The 18946-nt window shown below is 38.2% G+C and overlaps 1 protein-coding gene across 2 annotated transcripts in view; it reads right to left on the bottom strand.

The window, feature by feature from the left end:
• Positions 1-52: 52 nt before the first annotated feature.
• LOC135205363 (RNA polymerase II-associated protein 3-like) overlaps positions 53-18946 on the bottom strand; it is a 68182-nt gene continuing 49288 nt past the window's right edge. The window contains exons 6-10 of one of the 2 annotated variants that reach the window (XM_064235853.1): positions 17596-17946; positions 11726-11908; positions 4810-4944; positions 3185-3365; positions 53-230 (exon numbers count right to left, since the gene is read on the bottom strand). In XM_064235853.1, coding sequence (XP_064091923.1) covers positions 145-230; positions 3185-3365; positions 4810-4944; positions 11726-11908; positions 17596-17946 — 936 coding nt within the window. In that variant the 3' untranslated portion in view covers positions 53-144. The remainder of the gene's footprint in view (positions 231-3184; positions 3366-4809; positions 4945-11725; positions 11909-17595; positions 17947-18946) is intronic. The other variant, XM_064235854.1, reaches the window with a different exon arrangement.

An 18946-nucleotide genomic window follows, 5' to 3' on the forward strand; every position in this document is an offset into this window, starting at 1 on the left:
TTATTTTAGGATAAACAATCAATCAAAGATTTTAAGTTTATGATTTTAAGTTTATAACAGCAGAATTACAGAGAACTATAATGATGATGTGTCAGTTTTGTTGGGCAGAGGTGAATTTCAGGAATGATTGAAGTTCTCCAAGACCTATAGAGAGTTGGCTTTAAGTTTTGATATTAATTCAGTGTGCAACTTTCCTTGACATTTGCATTTGTCAACTACTTCACGGAATACTGAAAGGAAAGAGGAAAAATGCACATTAAAAAAGTACTGTTGGTGCAGCCCTATCCACATTAAACTGAAACTATAGCATTTGTTCATATGGGGTTAAACAACACCATGCCTTTCATATATGAGTATCTTCCTATGTATGTGCTGGACTGGTACACATGGGGAGAGTGAAGAGATGAGATGTCCATTCCACCTAACTAATGCTACTCATTGTTCTTTTGGCCACACTCAGTATGTATTCTTGAAGGGAGGAAAGGTATTTTCTCATAATTCCCTTTGCCTTGAATGTGCTGAATGGCCTTTCCATGGTCTCCACAATGGAAGCATTATAGGAAGAACTTTCACTCTCCTACAGCCATCCCCCTTGGCCCCCTTCCCCACCACTTCTGAGAAGCCTAAACTGCAGTTTTTTTAAAACAACTACACTTTTACCAGACAAGGAAACAGTAAAATAACTGGACTAGTTACAGCAATTGATTATGCTCAAGCCTTCATTAAGCATTCTTGGCTCACCTTCCCTTGCGACATTTTTCCAGTTCTTGGCTGAGCGGAGAGGTAGGCATCAGTAAAACCTCCCCTCCCTATCATGTTTACTTACCGCGAGGTACAACCATTGGCTGAGAATCTCAAGGTCCTCCCCTTCCTCAGCCCTCTCACAAAACCCCCGGTGCATCTCGGTGTTTCTTTTCCTCGTCAGACTATCAAAGATATAAGGACTTGAGAGGAGCAATCACTCTCATTAGAGAACTTACTCCTAATATCGATGCTCTTTTTCCCAGGACATGGAGCAGATTCAGCAACTTCTGCTCCCATGACCGACTTTGCTCCCTCTCCAATCAGACAGAAACAGGACCTTGATTTCTCACAGAAATGACAGGCACCACAGGCATTCCCGCTTCTCTCTCCACTCTCTGGGCAGGCACTCATTGTGGGAGAGAGCTGGTTACCCCAGGGCTCTATCACCACTTGAGGAGTTCAAGGAATTGCTTTTCTTGCTCTTACCTCTGCTCCCAGTCCACTGACCAGGGGGCAAAGGGATTCCCACTATTCTCATGTGAGCTCCTGTAGACAAAACCGACCGAATTCTCCCCATTTATGCCAGTCTCACTCCTCAAAGTGTACATGGGGACTAGTCCATCTCCCAGGAGAGGTTTCCTCCCCAACCCCTACTCTCAGATGAGCCTCTTGCCTCACTATTCAAAAATACTGAACTGAGGTATTCCTTCCCACATTCCCAATGACCTCCCTGACCAGCCTTTACACCAAGGCCTCCGACCAGAATCTCCACCAGGATCCAAGTCAATACAGATTCTTTTTTCTATGCTTCCTCCAATGAGGGATGAAGAACAGGATTAGGAGCTGAGATCACTTATTCCTAAAGCAGGGGGAATCACTGCAACATGACACAACAGAGCAACAGGCTCCGGATGGCCCTGCCCCTTCAGAACTCTACCTTCTGTCCTAGAGCTATGGTTCCATTAGGTCAATTCACTCATTCATGTGCTTAATGATCTTGGGGAGGCAGCCTTTGCTTCTGCTTAACCAGCAGTCTCTTTCAGAGTAAGTAGTGGATTCCACCTAAGAAGCGAGACCATCAGTTAAGTTGCATTAGCCAGAGCTTTTGGTGGAAGATAAATAAAGTACTACCTCCTGGAGGATGCTCATGACTCACTGCTACTCAACTCAGCACCATGTTTAATTACCAACAATGTCCCACTGGAGAAATTATGGCAACGGAATCAAACAATTTAGAAAAGGTTTATTGTCATAACTCGACATCACATCTTGGCTGGATTTGTAACACTTCAATTTATCGTTCTCATGAGGGAATTGCCCCTAAACTCTTGAGGTAAGGTAGAGTGGAAAACCCCTTCCCTTCCTAGCCCTCCAGATTACCATTGGGCCAACACTATCCTTTGACAGAGGAGCTTGTTCCTCTCCCTTCTGCCGAGAGGAGGATCTAAAGTAAGATGGCTCTCCCTCAAAATAGTTAAATTCTGGACTCTCACTTCTACTTCCCATGGAAGCTGGAAGCAACAGTGGCTATCAAGAGAGGAGAATTGTGTGACACCATCTCTCAAGAACCCACTTTCAATTCCAGTCATGGGAGTAGACTCAACTTCCAAACCTCCACCTCGGACCAAGTCTAACATACTGTCTACACAACTTAAAACCCTGCAAATGACATTGAGACAAGACCTCATTCCATCTACCTCTACAAAGGAAACAGACGACTATCACCCCTTTTGCAACTCCTTCCTGAGTCAGCAAGAAAAGAAAGGGGTTCCCATTAAGAGTGGCCCTTCTGTCCCTCCATTGCCATGAGGGGGGGGGGGGGGGGGGGGGGAGCGCTTCTTTTGTTTTTTCATTTTGAATACAGGCAAGAAGAATAATGGGTAGCATTAGTTGGGTGACAATGGGCATTCCCTCTCCCCACCTCTATCTGTGTACCATTCTTGTTTATTTAGTACACAGCCAGTCCAGTACAAGCTCAGGAAGATACTCCATATATGAAAGGCTACAGTTTGCATCCTTAGTATAAATACAAATTACCTTAAAATCTGACACTTTACTAAGCCAAAAGAAAGAAATGCTAGGCATCCCTTTTCCAGAAGCCAGAACACCAATTACGTTAAGCTGCCAAAAGGTATGCTTCATCAAATACCAAGTTTCAGCAATAAAAATTTTTTTTTTTTCCAAATTTATTTTGCATGATATTGGACAAATTTACATAAACAACTGGCCTAAACAGAGAAAAATGTCACAATTATAACTTTTCACAAATGGGTAATCATGGAAAAAGATATTCTTAAACCTTGAAAGCAAAATATGCTTTCACAGGGGAAACTCTTCACATTACAGTAATACAAATTATTTCAGTTATGTAAATTTCATAATTATAAATGCAAGATGTAACAAAGTGCACAAAACATGCAAATGAAGAAAACTGTCTCACCTTTCTTTTGTTTATCATCAAGAAACATTAGGTTCACACCAAAACCATCTGATCTGGCCAAGGCACTGAGGTATGACGCCACCTCCTCAGGACTGAACTCGTTCCATCTCAGTGCTGATACAAAATCAACAAACACTTCCATTTCTAAGTCTATGTTATGGAAAAACGAGGGCTGGATTGCCTGTAATTTTAAGATAACAATATTACATTTCCAAGTGGAACAAGTCCATAAGCCACTAACTTAATAAGATTCCAAAGCATCTGTGACTTCCACATAAAATTAGCAGCCCTTCCCACGTCTTCATCTTGCTACTTCTGAACTACCATTTTTCTTGCTAACTTGTTCCCCAGTTTATCTCACATCGAAATCTTTTAAGATCTGAAGAATATTTCTCAGCTACTGAACACCTCATCTCTAAGCAACTTCCTCATCAGTAATATGTATGACCTTTCCACACTGCAGCTATGAATCTCAGCAATCTCCACCTTTTTCTTTATCTTTTCGTCACTGCCTTATCTACTACAAGTTAAGGAAACTTAAATAAGTCTCAAATATTTGTTTTTCTGTAGGCATATTTTTAATCATCAGATCAGTGATCTACTAATTATTTTTTCAACATCTCCCTGTTCCAACTTTTTTTCTTACATTTTGAGCATAAGCAAATCTTATTCTATTTCTATTTTCCAATCCTGAGCATCTAACATTCAATACACAGTACCAAGTTCACTCCCACCCTCTTCCACATGACTACTTTCCTGACTGCTTTTTCCTTTTTCTTCCTTTCAAGGAGTCACCATGAACTTTGTTTTCCTCATACTGATTTTCACTCTTTCATCTCCTGAATATTTCTATGACTTCCTCCTCTGATTCTACTGTTAACACTAGGTCACCTATTAGTAACATCCCCCCTTTTTGCACACTGAAGCGTCCTCCACTACTATACTAAAGAGCAATGGACTCATGGCTGTCCTTGATAGATACCAGCATTTATCTCAAAAATCTATTCTACCTGCCATTGTCTCACTCTAACTCTAGTGTTATGGTACAGCAACATCACTAGCTCTATGTAAATGCATGAAAAAAAGAGAAAGACATGAAGAAAATAGAAGTAGAGTAAGCAACACCTGAAAATGATAATGACAAATAGAAATAAATACTGTATGTTACTGATCTGATTAAATATTTTAAAACCCACTACAGTTGGGATTCACGGGGGATAGGGACTACACCCCTCTAAAAATGCTTATTACCTGCTTCTTTAGATAGTTCAAACACCAAAAAAATAACCCTCTTAAAAACTTATACCCAAGTTTTGAAATAGTTTCACCATGAAAAATGTACTAGTCACAAAAATAATATGAAAATAAAGTAATTAGTGAATATTTCTCTATGAAAAATTCCATGAATAGTGAATTTTCCTTGAATAATGTGGATATACATTATACAGAAAAATTTGCGAATAGGCAGGGATCCACCTGCATGCATAAAACATATTAACACTTGCAGGTGTTGTTTGCAATTATCACTGATATGCTGTTATAAGTTTTAGTGACACAAACCTACAAATTTTTATATATCATTAAGAGAAATACTTTCCTTTCAAATACTACACGAAATTACCAACCTTCAAATATTCGACAGCATGAGATTGATGTCTACTTATCCTCTGCCAATCTTGTGAAAACTGGTATGACGTTCGAGGAACTGGCGGGACTGACAAAGGAACTACTGCCTGAGTTTCTAGTTTATTTTGTGCATTCTGGAAATATGCAAGAAAGTTTAGTTAACTATGAAATTTAACATTACTGCTCTATAACCAGCCCGAGAAGAGTCTACTTGAGACTCAGAGGTCTGGAAAAACTAACCCCTATTATTAATAATAATAACATTACTGCTCTCCATTCAATTTCTTAGTTTACACTGTATTTCACTCTATTCACAGTTTAAGGACACATAAGGATACCAGCTTCAATTATCTTTGCCAGCACATGGTAATGAAAAGTATTCTTTACACTATCTCTTGAGTCCAAGTTGCACTGCTTTCTGCCTTTTATTTTTCATTCACTTCTTGCTAACTAACTTCTTTACCTCTTTCTTACTCCAATTTTCACCTCTTTTCAAGAACAAATTCCTTGGGCTAGCCCATCTGAATGGACTCAGTAATGTAGTCTCATTAAACTACCATATTTGATTCCATTTTTTTGGCTTAAACTAAGAAGCACATTCAATGTATACCTGTAATACTATATACAAATTGTACTTGCCACTTGATGGCATATAGGAGGTATGGGCATTAGAACACCTTTTTTTTTTTTTTTAATGGAATATTCGGACCTTTTTGATTTTTCACACCCATCTGTAAAGAAGGATCCAAGCCCCCTTACGCTGACTTCTCATAAAATTGATACCGAGTATGATGCTGATATTTTTCCCACTTTTATTTTCAGTACATATAGCATACCCCAGACACTTTAACCAGGAGTAATCGGTGCATACTGCCATGATTAAATTTCCAACATGTAATAAAATTTCTTTAAGGATATACTGTACCAGCAAAATACCAAACGAAACAAACTTGTGTATTTATAAATCTTTGGTAATGTTCATCATCAGTACTGTTATATGATGAGCATAACTGACATACTTTGCACAGCATTCTCTACTGCTGAACTATTGTGGATTCACATCAACCGTGCATTTGATGTCTAGGCCAGTCCCTTACGATGCTCCTGATTGGCTGTTGATAAGCCAATCACATGGCTGGAAACTCTTGGTCTCTCTCGAGAGAGTTCACATGGGTAGGATGTATGTTCCACCTCTCCTGAAAGACATCCCCCAGGAGAAGTGGAACATAGACCCTGCCCATGTGAACTCTCAAGAGAGACTGAGAGTTTCCAGCCCTGTGATTGGCTTATCAACAGCCAATCAGGCGCATCATAAGGGACTGGCTAGACATTAAATGCAAGGTTGATATGAATCAACTATAGTAAGATTTTCATGGTCGATAGGTGAAAACAAAGAGAAATGAGTCTTTTATGTTCCATCTCCTAAAATGCCTCAACTAAAACATCACCTGAAGTCACAAGAAATATCCAGAATGGTCTACATGGGACACTCTTCCTGATATTTTAATGACTTACAAACTTTTATCTTTCAAGAGGCTGGTCTGATGCTCATTATTCAGAATTAATCACCCAGTTTTTTTCCTTTTTTTTTTTGCCTAGGATAGATAAGTGGATTGGTCTGCTCTCCCATTTGCCTCTCATTATTAAAAAATACCCACATTTTCCACAATCTAACTATACAGTAATATTGTCAAATTTCTAATGAAGAAAATATATACAACCAAAATATGAAAAATATTATGAGAACCACACCAAACAGGGGGTCACCAGAGGAGGTGGAAGACCCAAACCTACTTCAAGGCTTAAGATGAGAAGAGATTTCTGGTAAAAGCAAAGGAAAGACCATAAGTGGCAGAATTTCATAATGGCCCTTTGCATCAGACAGCACTGGAAGCTTATAAAATTTAATTCTATCTCATAAATAACCAAAGCCAGCACCTGACTTGAATTACAGAAATTTGAATAAAATTTTGCCTTACATTTAATCCTGCTAGTCTTTTTGTCCTGTAATATACTTTGCATATAAAGTCCATACACATACATGCAAGTTACTATTTTTGTACTTATAAGGACCACACTAAAGCTGAAATTAGAAACATATAGACTATCTCAGTTTGGCACATTAAATGTTAGCAACTGAAGGTCAGAATAGCTTTGGTGTCTTACCAACCATATACAAGAAAGTGCATACAATTAATATGGATCGGATTAATATCACCAGTGTATATCAATATGTGAAGATATGGTGTAACAAGACTGAATCCCTGGACATCGCAAAAAGTAATTGTCGATACATGAGGAATGCACAATATAACAAGCTAATTACTCAAGAAGGAAGAAGGTGGAGAGACCAGTTACCCTACATCATCTTCAGACTTCAACTCAACCAACGTTTCTGTCCAAACTGTGCATTAGTTTTCTACCTTACTACCAAGTCTCAATGGAATCAATGATTGATTTTGGCTTGCGATGAGGAAACTAATAAAAAAGGTAATGGTTTGTATTTTTGTAGGAACACAAATGAAGATTATAAATGAGTCTAATATGTGCATTCTGTTTTGGCTTGTCTTTACTTTTAGTGTAATTATCTAGGCATTGGACAATGTCATTAAAGCTTTTGTCAAGCCAGACTTCTTTATATGGATTTAAACTCCTTTAAGACGAAATATGAGTCAGATGGCAGAATAAATGATACCTTATGGCAAATCATTTAACAGCAGAATAAATGATACCTTATGGCAAATCATTTAACAAAGTAAGTTCCACTTGTAGGGGAGAAGGAGACAGCATGGAAATGTTCTGTGTACCACCCAGCTAAGGATTGTCCAGGCAGTACCTGAGTTAAGGCAGTGTCGACATAAGTTGATCCGATCTTACGACGCTTCTCAAAGATATTCATAAAACAAAAATTAGTCGCCGACTTCAGGTGAAAATCCAAAGTTAAGGCAATCTTAGGCTGGGAACTAGTTTCTGATCTCCCTCATATAAATAAGTAAGTGTTGCCATCCTTCCAGTGATTAAAGGAAGGATTTCATAACTTTTTTGTCCCTTTTTTTTTATAAATTTTTTAAAGTTGAAGATCTGACTTTATTCACGCCTCAGGAACGTATCTTCATCTTAACTCAGGGACTGCCTGTGATAGTGGCAGCTAAGCTCCTGTGAGCACCAGAAAAGTTGGATGATGCTGACCTACTTAAGTAAGAGCTATAATATGTGACGCTGGAGATAAATGGAAATTTATGAGAAATAAAAGCAATGAAAGGACATGAGTGGCACAATGTCACACACAGGTCTTATCGTCTTAACAGGATTGGTAGGGCAGATGTTTTCTTTAATGATCTTCTTAAAGGCTTCCTTGTCTTTCTTATACTTCCGGTGGTGGAAGTGCCTTTTATGAAAAACTCGCACCTGTTCAGGGGTGTCAGGCCACGGTTCCTGCTGGTAACAGCATTTGCTGTTCCTTCAGATAGACTTTTCTATTTCTTGATTGGGGTGGCCTTTATCAACAAGGATCTGGGCAGCTTGCTCTAGTTTGCCATAAGTGTCAATCCAGGAGGAGCAGTGTCAGAGGGCTCTTCTAACATAAGCACCGAAAATATCTGCACAACCAATCCTGATAAGACAATCCGTCTGATAATTTACTATAAAAGTAGTAAGACAATCCATCTAATGTTTTACTATAAAAGTAGAAAAACAGCAGCCTGTTGATGAAGAATAATCCAGGCCCCCCTCTACGCAGCAGGACCCCTTGAAGAAGACCAACGTGAGGTACTGGAACTCATGCCATGTCCAAAGATCCCTTAGCACCTACATGGGTATGACCACGATGTGCCTTTCGAAAAGAATTTCCTGCCACATCCTGGAGGGAGCAATATTCAACCATGCCAGGACTGCTCATAATCAGAGGATCTCCCGATGAGACATTGTACAAAATTTCAAAATCATCTATCAAGCTCCAGACCACCACTGCCTGCACCTCCTGGAAGCCCTCCATATTGGTAAGGTGAAGCCCTTACTTAATACTACGAAGGAAACCTTTCTACTTCAAATGGCCGCCAGACGACCCACATCGAGCGCCATACAGGAGACACGAACTAATCATAATTTAGCAGCAGGCGAGCAGAATAAAAAAAAGATTCGTCCCAGACCTACTCCAGGGCTCACAGCAACAAGCAACCTCTGCATATGACTAGAAGGCTTTGCCCGAGAAGAAATTCCCCCAGGCAGCTAATCATAAATCAACCCTGGATCTGACCACGCCCAACCCTACTATAAAAGCTGACTCATCAACGATGCCCATTCAGAATGTCCCTTGTAATGTCCAGATGATGGCCGAAACATATTGACGTAGGAAACAAATGACGGAAAATATAGTGGAACCTCGGTTTTCGTACATAATCCATTCCAACACCTCCCATGAAATCCTAAGCATACAAAAACCGAAACAACAATTCCATAAGGAATAGTGTAAATACAATCAATGCATTCCAGACCCCCAAAAATATTAATAAAAGATACATTTTATAGGGAATACACACATAAATAAATATAAATGACTAATGAAATTAATAAATTAACTAACATTTAACATCACTCTTATCATTATGGAAAACACTTGTTAATGTATGGAAGATGGAGAGGAGGGGAATCTCGCTCCAGAAGGACTTCAGGTATCAAGGACCTACCTATCTGGGGTTACTTCTCTTTGTTTTTTACTGGCACTATCTGAGGTTACTTCCCCTCTTCGTTTTTCACTGGCACTAGGACCAGCTTGAGAGTTACTGGACCCCTGTTGCACAACAATACTGTACACAGACATTTGTTTCTGGCATTTCTTTAAAATTTGGCAAAAGTTAAACACAGCATTGTCATTAAACATGTTGGAGACACGGATTACAACTTCTTTGTTGGGATGTTCATTCTTCACAAAATTTTGTACATCATTCCACTTTGCAAACATGTCCTTAATCCCTGAAGTAGGCACAATATGTATGCCTATTTGTTTTCTGAATTTTTCAAATCAGCATCTGCTGGCCTTAATTTCACCAACAGCAGCACTTGCTGTATGCATTTTCTCACTGAGATCGGCATGCAACTTCCTCCAACACTTTGCTACGAGCTCTATCTTAAATTCTATAGTGGTTTCTCACCTTTTTTACAGAAGGGCTAGCACTTGGAACTTTCTTTGGCCCCATGGTGGCTTATTTAGCAGTTGCACCCAAATAAAAAAAAACACAAATAGCACAAAACAATGAACACAAAAGCAGAATGGGTCGCGAAAGGAGATGGGATGCTTTGCCTGGCCGCTTGATATGGGTTCCAGTCACACGCTGTTCCCGGATGGAATGTTTCCGAGCATATGAAAACCGAGGAAACATACAATAACCGAGGCAAAATTTTGTAGAAATAAGTTATGAAAACCAAAACGTACGAAAATTGAGGTTTGACTGTATAGTAATAATAAGAAAATACTGTATAACGATTTTGTAGCAGAGATCACCTTCTACAATACTGTTGTAGTCTGGATATATATTAAAATGCAATCAGAATAAAATATAGATTTCATATATTTTAGTACTGATAATACCAAACCTTAACAATTAAAATAATTACCATAATAACACCATGAATATAGGCCAATTAGCAGTCTCGCTGATTATGAAAAACCAATTGTCAGAAAAATAGAGAAAGTTCTTCATACGATAAATTCGGTTAAGTCTGCCATTCTTCTTAATAATATCTAGCTAAGTCCACCATTCTTTTTAATAAGATATTGTTATTATTTATTTTTTTTTTTTTTTTATTATCAAAGTAATCCTATTTGACTGGGTGGGTTTATAGTGTGGGGTTCTGGGTTGCAACCTGCCTCCTTAAGAATGCATCACATTTCATACTATAAGCGCTGTTTCCAGGGGCACACACTTCTGCATGAGTCTTGGAGCTATTTCACCATCTAATTTTTCCACGCTCCTTTTCAGGGATCTTGGGATCGTGCCCAGTGTCCTTAAGATTATGGGTACAATTTCCACTGACATATCCCATATCCTTCTTATTTCTATTTTCAGTTCTTGATACTTGTAAATTTTTTCTTTTTCTTTCTCATCTACTCTGGTGTCCCATGCTATTGCGACATCGATGAATGATACTTTCTTCTTGATTTTGTCAATCAACATCACATCTGGTATATTTGCACATATCACCCTATCTGTTCCGATACCATAGTTCCAGAGGATCAAAGCTTCATCATTTTCTATCACTCCCTCAGGCTGGTGCTCATACCATTTATTACTGCAAGGTAGCTGGTGTTTCTTGCACAGGCTTCAGTGGGGGGCTTTTGCTATTGAATCATGCCTCTTTTTGTATTGGTTTTGTGTAAGTACCAGACATTTGCTTGCTATGTGGTTTATGGTCTTGTTTTTACATTATTATTATTATTATTATTATTATTATTATTATTTATATTATTATTCCGTAGATGAAACCTACTCATATGGAACAGCCCTACAGGGCCCACTGACTTGAAATTCAAGCTTCCAAAGAATATGGTGTTCATTAGGAAGAAGAAGTAAATAGATAAAAATATACAAATGCAAGAAGAAGAGTATGAGGGTGGTAATGCATTGGTCATTAGAAAACTACTGAACACTATAACGACCAGAACAAACCAAGCTTGTTATGGAAGAATTGCAAACATTTCATATGCAAAATAAATACACAATACTTAGAACCTGAAATCTAAAAATCTACACATAATTCAACAAAATCAATCTGGACTTACTTTAAAAAATACAGATTACAGAGTAGCAGTAGTTTAACTATTTACATAATCATTTTATAATCATTTTAAGATTCAGTCAGGAAATCAATTAAACAGACATTTAACTTAGATAACTTGATTACTGAAGGTACTCTTGCCTTGGCAGCGACGACGTCGCGATCTCGAGAATTCGCTGAATTCTCTATGGCTCGGACTTCGCTGGCAACAGAATTTGGGACATCCTCAACTCTGCTTTCCTTGGGAACTGAGCATGATGGCAATTTCTTAGGGAGAGATTCTGGAGATGGCACATCCAAAACTGTAATTTTTTTGAGAGGTTTCTGCAATAAAAATAAAATAATGTAAAATACACTAAAACTCCACTGCACTGGACTTTAATTTCAAAACAAAGCCAGTACTGTAGCTTGACCAGCACACTCAATCATTAAGAACACCCATGTGTGAGAAATTAAAACCCATGTTAATTAGAGCCAAATATAAAATTTATGACAAACATATCATCACTCGTGTTATATATCATCTTTTCTCTCAAGGAATTTAACTTGAAATGAATTCTTATCAATCTCTTATGCACATTATGCTATATTTCCCATCAAGTCTATGTCTTTGTCTATGCCCTTCTCCCATGATTTCGAGGGCTTTCTTACGAGCCTTCCTCCTGCCACTTCCTCTTCTACATCTTTTACTTAATGTCTCCCATTCTTTTCATTACATGTCCAAATCACTTCTATCTTCCAAATCTTCAAGCTATCGCACATCACGTCTCCATCCCTTCCTCACTCCTAACATGATCATCCCGCTGCACTTTGGCCGTGTATCTCAGCACTCTGTGGTTACATCTTTGTAATCTCGTGGTACATATCTTGTGCACGCATCATGAGTTTTCTGTCTACTATTGGGACACCTTATTCATGACCAGTAGTCAAGCAATCTCTTTTTATTCACCTTGGCTGTTACTAAAATATTTCTTAGTGTCATCTTAATACCGATTCACAGCTGGGTAGGTCCCCAAGGCAGCAGGAATGTTTTAAGTTTTTTAATATATGGCCATATACACCAATCTCTTATTTCATGGCAGCTTGCAACCCTAAACTCTTGTGACATCCTCTGTTAGCTTTGGTTGTGACACTTCAGTAGGATTCAGCAACTCCCATATGTGTGCTGAGTTCAAGCCAAAACCTCCACCTCATCAGACTAAGATTATACTCTGTTTTTTTCCATCTGTTTATCTGCCTGTGGTGTTTACACATGGTAACACTGCGCCCCGGGCTTTAAGGGGGCCGGCCGGCTAATGCCATTTTTTAAGGACAGGACTTTGATATTCATACCACTTAATAAGGTGACTTGGGACATCTCCAAACCGCATATGATTTTCGCCTCTGACCTTCGGTTTTGTGACGCCAGGGCGATTTATCCCGAAAATAACCATTTTTCAAATTCTATCTCCTCCCTTGATATTTAATATGAAGACCTGGGATTACTACCATATATAGACCTGATGTAGACCTCCAATCGAATGGAAAGTTTTTTTTCTAAAAGTCATTTTTTTGCTAGATATGAATTTTTCAATATGGTAAAAAAATAAACCCTATAAATCAGGAGAAAAAAAATTATAAAAAAAAGACAAAACAAAAATTGGAAAAAAGGGCTCTATTTGATTGTTCTATAATGTCTTTCTGAGTTATATACCAAATTCCAATGTTATAGCTTTAAAACTAAGTGACAAGATAGATTTTGAAGGTCAATAAGTATAGTTTTGAGATACGGGCGTTCAAAGTTTTCCTTCGTATTTCTATAAAGACAATGTTAATAAATAATGATTATTATGAATGTATATTTCTTTTTTGTGTATTAATAAACCAAAACTATTTTATTTATCATAATTTAATCATAAATGATGATCCCTTTGCTCATATATCGTAGCCTGGGGCACTGCTTGAGGCAAGATGGGGCACTCCTTCCTACGCAATTCTCTCTCTCCCCTTCACTAACTCGGCTTATTACTGCGAATTTTCTTCTTCTGTATGTTAGCGAGATGTTTTCCTTGTATTTTCCTCTTTGGCATGAAGAAATTCTTGCCCGAAACAAAGATAAACAAACGTAAATGCAAGAAAATGTTAGAGGTGAAACTCGAAGGTGTACTCTTTTTTTACAAAGACAATTTAATAAATCATGATTATTATGAATTTCATATTCCATTTTGGGTATTAAAAAACCAAAACTTTGTTATTTATCATAAATGAAGATCTCTTTGCTCAAAGACCGTAGCCTTGGGGACAGTGTGACGTGTACTGTCAGGCAAGAAGGGGGCGTTACTAAGCAACCCTTACTACGCAACCCTACCCTCTCTCTTCACTAACTACGAGTATATTAAGATATTCTGTAATAATACTAGAGCGATTTTTCTTTGTCTGTATGTTAGCGAGATGTTTTCCTTGTCTTTTCCTCATTGGCATGATGAAATTCCTGCCGAAACATACATAAACATACGTAAAGGCAAGCGAATGTCAAGAGGTGAAATGGAACGTGTAAACTACTTGATGTCTGTGATCGCACTAATTCATGACTGGACTTGGTAGCTGAGCCTGAAGTCTCCTTCTTGTCTCGGGGAATGTCTAAAGATGCCATTTCTCCCAATTTCTTTGACAATAATTATAAAAATTTACGATAATAGAAGAAATATTAATAATAATAATAATAATAATAATATGTTTTATTTCAGCTCGGGGCCATATACATTGAGTATACAAGATACAGACAGTAACATACACAATCTAGATACATGAGATATGATAAAATAGAAAAAGAAAATGAATAATCGGCACTTATCCATAATATAGCTGAGGTAGCATAAAAGCTAGTAATCATCATACTGGTAATAACAGTAATAATATTGGTGAGAAAAAAAAAAAAATGCATTGCGAGTAATAACAGTTGGTGCACATATTATATAACTCAAATTTTTTTTTTCAACTAGAAGACCTTAGGCTGGTTACAGTAGTCAGATCCAGAGGGCTTAATACATAAATTAAATGTAAATAAAACTTTAACTTGATAGGAATCACAGTAATAATGAAAAATTAAAATATCAGCTATAAATGTAATAATGACAAAAACTGCAGATGACATCTTGCCAATACAGAGATTAAGTCCTTTAGGGGACAAAGGCCTCATTTTCCCATCTTTCCCACAATTTAGATCTTCTTCTTGCTTCACTCCTTAGGATGCTTTGTATGAGCGAGTTGCTGCTGTTTCTCACTCGGGTTACCAGACTGGACATTGTTCGCCTAACAATGATTTTTAAATTGTCCAGGTGGTTTTCAATGAACATCTGTGTGGCGGAGTGGTAGCGGGGAGTGTTTGTGAGGCGTCTCAGAATGTCATTGTGCACAACAGTGATGCGTCTCAAGGTCTCTTGGGTATAGTTCGTCCAGAGGGAACACCCATAGATACTGTAGCAGTACGAGCGGAATAGAAGCAGTTTCACGTCTCGGTGACAGAAGGCAAACCTCCTTGCAATCATGTTGCCAGCTGCACATAGTTTACGACGCCTCTGTTCAATGTCTGCCGTATCTTTTAGGTCGTCGGTGATAATGTGACCCAAATACGGAAATTCGTGCACAAATTCCAGCCGATGGTTTCCGAGGAAAATTTGAGGTTCTGCAATATGCTTAAGCGATCTCGGGAGCAGCGACATACACTGGGTCTTGGTTTCGTTGTAGATTATATCAAATTCCTCTGCATATTGGCGGCAGGTGTCGATGAGTCGTTGGAGACCTTGCACTGATGGGGAAATCAGAACCATATCGTCGGCGTAACAGAGGTTGTTATAGTTGTTTCATTGACGGTGCATCCGATTGGGAGCGAGTTCAGTTTGACATTCAAGTCATCTGTGTACGTATTAAACAGGTAAGGAGAGAGAATGCCCCCTTTTGCCGGAGCTCGTTTAGGGAGCCGAAGGTGTAAGATAACACGTTACCCCATTTGACACAGAATTGCTGTGTGGAGAACCAGCAATGTAAAATGCCAATTAGGTACAGGGGTGTGCCCCTTTTATGCAGCTTCAGGAAGAGCTTCAGGTAGTTTACTCTGTCAAATGCTTTTCTCACATCTACAAAACAAAGGAAAATAGGAGAGGCTGATGATAGGTAGTAATTAGGCAATTCTTTCAGTATGTAGATGCAGGTGTCGGTTGAGTGGTTTGCTTTAAACCCGAACTGGTTGTCAGTGGTGTGTAAAAAGGGGAGAAGTCTAACTAGAAGAACAGACTCAAGTATCTTCGATGCGATCGTTGTGATTGCAATCGGCCGGTAGTTGCCAGGGTCAGCTGCATCCTTTAGCTTGTTTTTGATTAATGGTATCAAGTGAACTAAGAGTAGGGAGTCTGGAAGAAACCGGTGAATTATGCACGCATTGAATAGGGCAGCTAGCAAAATGTAAATTATCGGATGGCAGAGTTTGAAGGCCTCTGCAGGAAGACCATCACAGCCGGGCGATTTATTATTAGGTAGGCTGTTTATGGCATCGCTGATGTTACCTGGCGTAATACGGTCTGCAAAATGAAATTGAATGTTGTCAGTAAGGAGGTTATCTACATCCCTTCGGGAATCTTGATCATTTATGCAATTCAGGATATTGTTGAAGTGATCGCCCCACATACTTGCAATAGCTTCGTCTCCGACTGCTTCCCCTACTCTCTGTGATAGCTTTTTAGTTTTGGGATTTAAAGACTGGATATCTTTCCAAAGACGAGGATAATCACCAGATTCTAAGTTTCTAGACATTGCATCGGCTCTTAGTTGTTTTTCATTTAGCCTGCAGTGCTTAAGAGCAAGTTTGAACTGCGCTCTCGCCTGTCTCATTAGCAATGCAGTGTGCCCTTCCCTGGGGCTACCATTTTGCCTCCACAGTAAAAACATTTCTCGTGAGTATGTATACAGATCTTTAACCAAGTCATTCCATCCAGGTATATTACGAGAATTACCTTGACGAAATCTGTAGGCAGTCCTGCCATATTGCATTTTCTTGTACGGATCAGTGTTTTAGGCTTATTGAGTTATGTTAACTAATTTCCCTGTAACTACGAAAGTAAGAGGAATTTTGACGAAATATTTCGTATACGTATTCTCAATTACCATATGAAGCTCCATGAATTTTTTCATGACTTTGCATTTTTTGCCCTATACCACCATATAAAGGGGTTCCGGCCGGCCCCCTTCAATAATATCCTATTTCGAATATTAACGGTGTAATTCACATACAGTAAATTATTAAAACACTTTTCAGTTGCAAATGTACGCCCAGATATCCTTTTATTTACCGAAAACTTACACATAGCGTAACTATTTAAAGTCAGGGACGCAGTGTTACCATGTGCGACCACCACAGGCGGACGGACAGATGGAAAAAAACAGAGGTAGTATAGTTTATGCGTCTCTCTGACTAAAACAGACGCATAGTTGTTTGGACCAACCTCCTTATTTTACAAAGCAGAGCAGGGAAAAGACCTGGCCTCTACAGGATGGGCATTAACAAAAATGGGTCCTGAATAGTGGACAAAATGAACATGTTGCAGGCATGCCTCCCCCTACCAGAACACGTATGCCTCAAGTATGAGCAAAACAGGAATAAAAATGCCATATAACAAAATTTAAACACACAAAACTGAATGAAAAGCTTAGCAGATAAGGATTACAAGAGGTACCCATTTGTATTATGTACATGTGCTTTGCATAATGACATACTTCATAATTCTAAGCCTACCTTCCATATTTGAAAATTGTATTATACTATTTCTCTTGATCTTGTCATAGCTAAATATTTCCATGATATAATAATAATAAGATGGATTAGTTTTTACAGACAAATATATATTTTTCATCAAAGGCTTTGTCTAAAAATATGGTTAACCATATATGAAAGAGAGGTCAAGAAGAATGCAACTTACTATGTATATCAGTCTAACCTTTTCATACCAGGTTCAGAAATAAACAATAGCCAGGCTTACCTGAGATCTCTGATGTGGTGATTTGACAATGGGCATAACTGCCTCTGAACCTTCTGATAATGATATAGTACTGGGCAGATCAGAACTACAGCCTACTTCTGTAATCCTTATCTTTTTCCCAATCTTCTGTTTAGTTTCAGTAGATTCATTTGATACCATTGTTTTCTCTGAACTCTTCTCAAATTTTTGTGATGTAGTGTTTGCAGATGTTTCTGCTATCAACTTTTTTCCACTCTGCGGTGACTTCTTTTCTTGATCCAATTTCTCTTTGTTTGAACTTACATCTATTTGTTTCGCTATGTTTTCTAATTCTTTCTTTGCATCTTTATTCCACGGCTCCAATTCAAGCACCTGCATAGGAAGAAAGTGTTATAGAGTAAACAATACATAACTAATGAAGTTCCCATAAATTAAAAAATTTACTTACTAAATTATCCAATATACAAAGAAAAAACTCTGTTTTCTTTGCAAACCCACAATGGCTATTAACATTTCTTCTCTTCAAATTAAGAATTCTGTCAACAAATCTTCAATTACAATTACCTAAATATTGATCTTTATTGTAACCACAACTGAAGCAAGAGAAAACCTTATTACCTTAAGTGAAATGTATCAAAATGTACATTTTAATTAAATTTATCATGCAAAGATTATTTTCTCAGAAAACTGTCTGGAACAATGGACAACGTTATAGAAGTTTCATAAGAGACAATAGGGCACTGAAATACGCATATTATTTTTGTATACAAAATTAAATCTGAAAACAAGTATAACCTGTTGTTTAAAAAAACCTCTTTTGTGTGCTGTCCAATATTCCATTCACATAATTTCACTGGGGATGTGAAAGAGAAATCAGGGGGTTCAGGCAGTTTAATATATATATATCAATACTAAGGCCCCCTTACACGTTCCTACCAAACGTCAGTTAAACTGTCAAACTAGAGGCTTGCAAACCAAATCGAACATGTGTGGGGGTAGTTGGAACTGAATGACTGGCTTGTGGTGTGAAATGATGGAATGATGTGACTGATGAAAAACTAGCCTTCAGTACAGTAGCACTGGCAACCTATTTCGTCGCTTTTGGAGAGGTGTGACGTTAAGCATCAGTTCTAGGCTAATTTTTCAAGTGTAGTCATGTCTGATTCACAGGAAAAGATGGCTTTTTGGTTAGAGTTTATTGAACTCTATATAGAGAACAAACTTCCTCACGAAAGATAAAAAATGCTGGTTATTCTGACCGACATGAAAAGGCTGCATTGTATCACATTTTAGTGGCAAAATTACAAGAAAGTGATAATTCAGCTACAAAAAATATAGTAGTAACCAGAAATTAGCAGCATGGGTTCTCCAT

The sequence above is a fragment of the Macrobrachium nipponense genome, chromosome 49 (assembly GCF_015104395.2).
Source record: "Macrobrachium nipponense isolate FS-2020 chromosome 49, ASM1510439v2, whole genome shotgun sequence".
NCBI classification, from domain to species: domain Eukaryota; kingdom Metazoa; phylum Arthropoda; class Malacostraca; order Decapoda; family Palaemonidae; genus Macrobrachium; species Macrobrachium nipponense.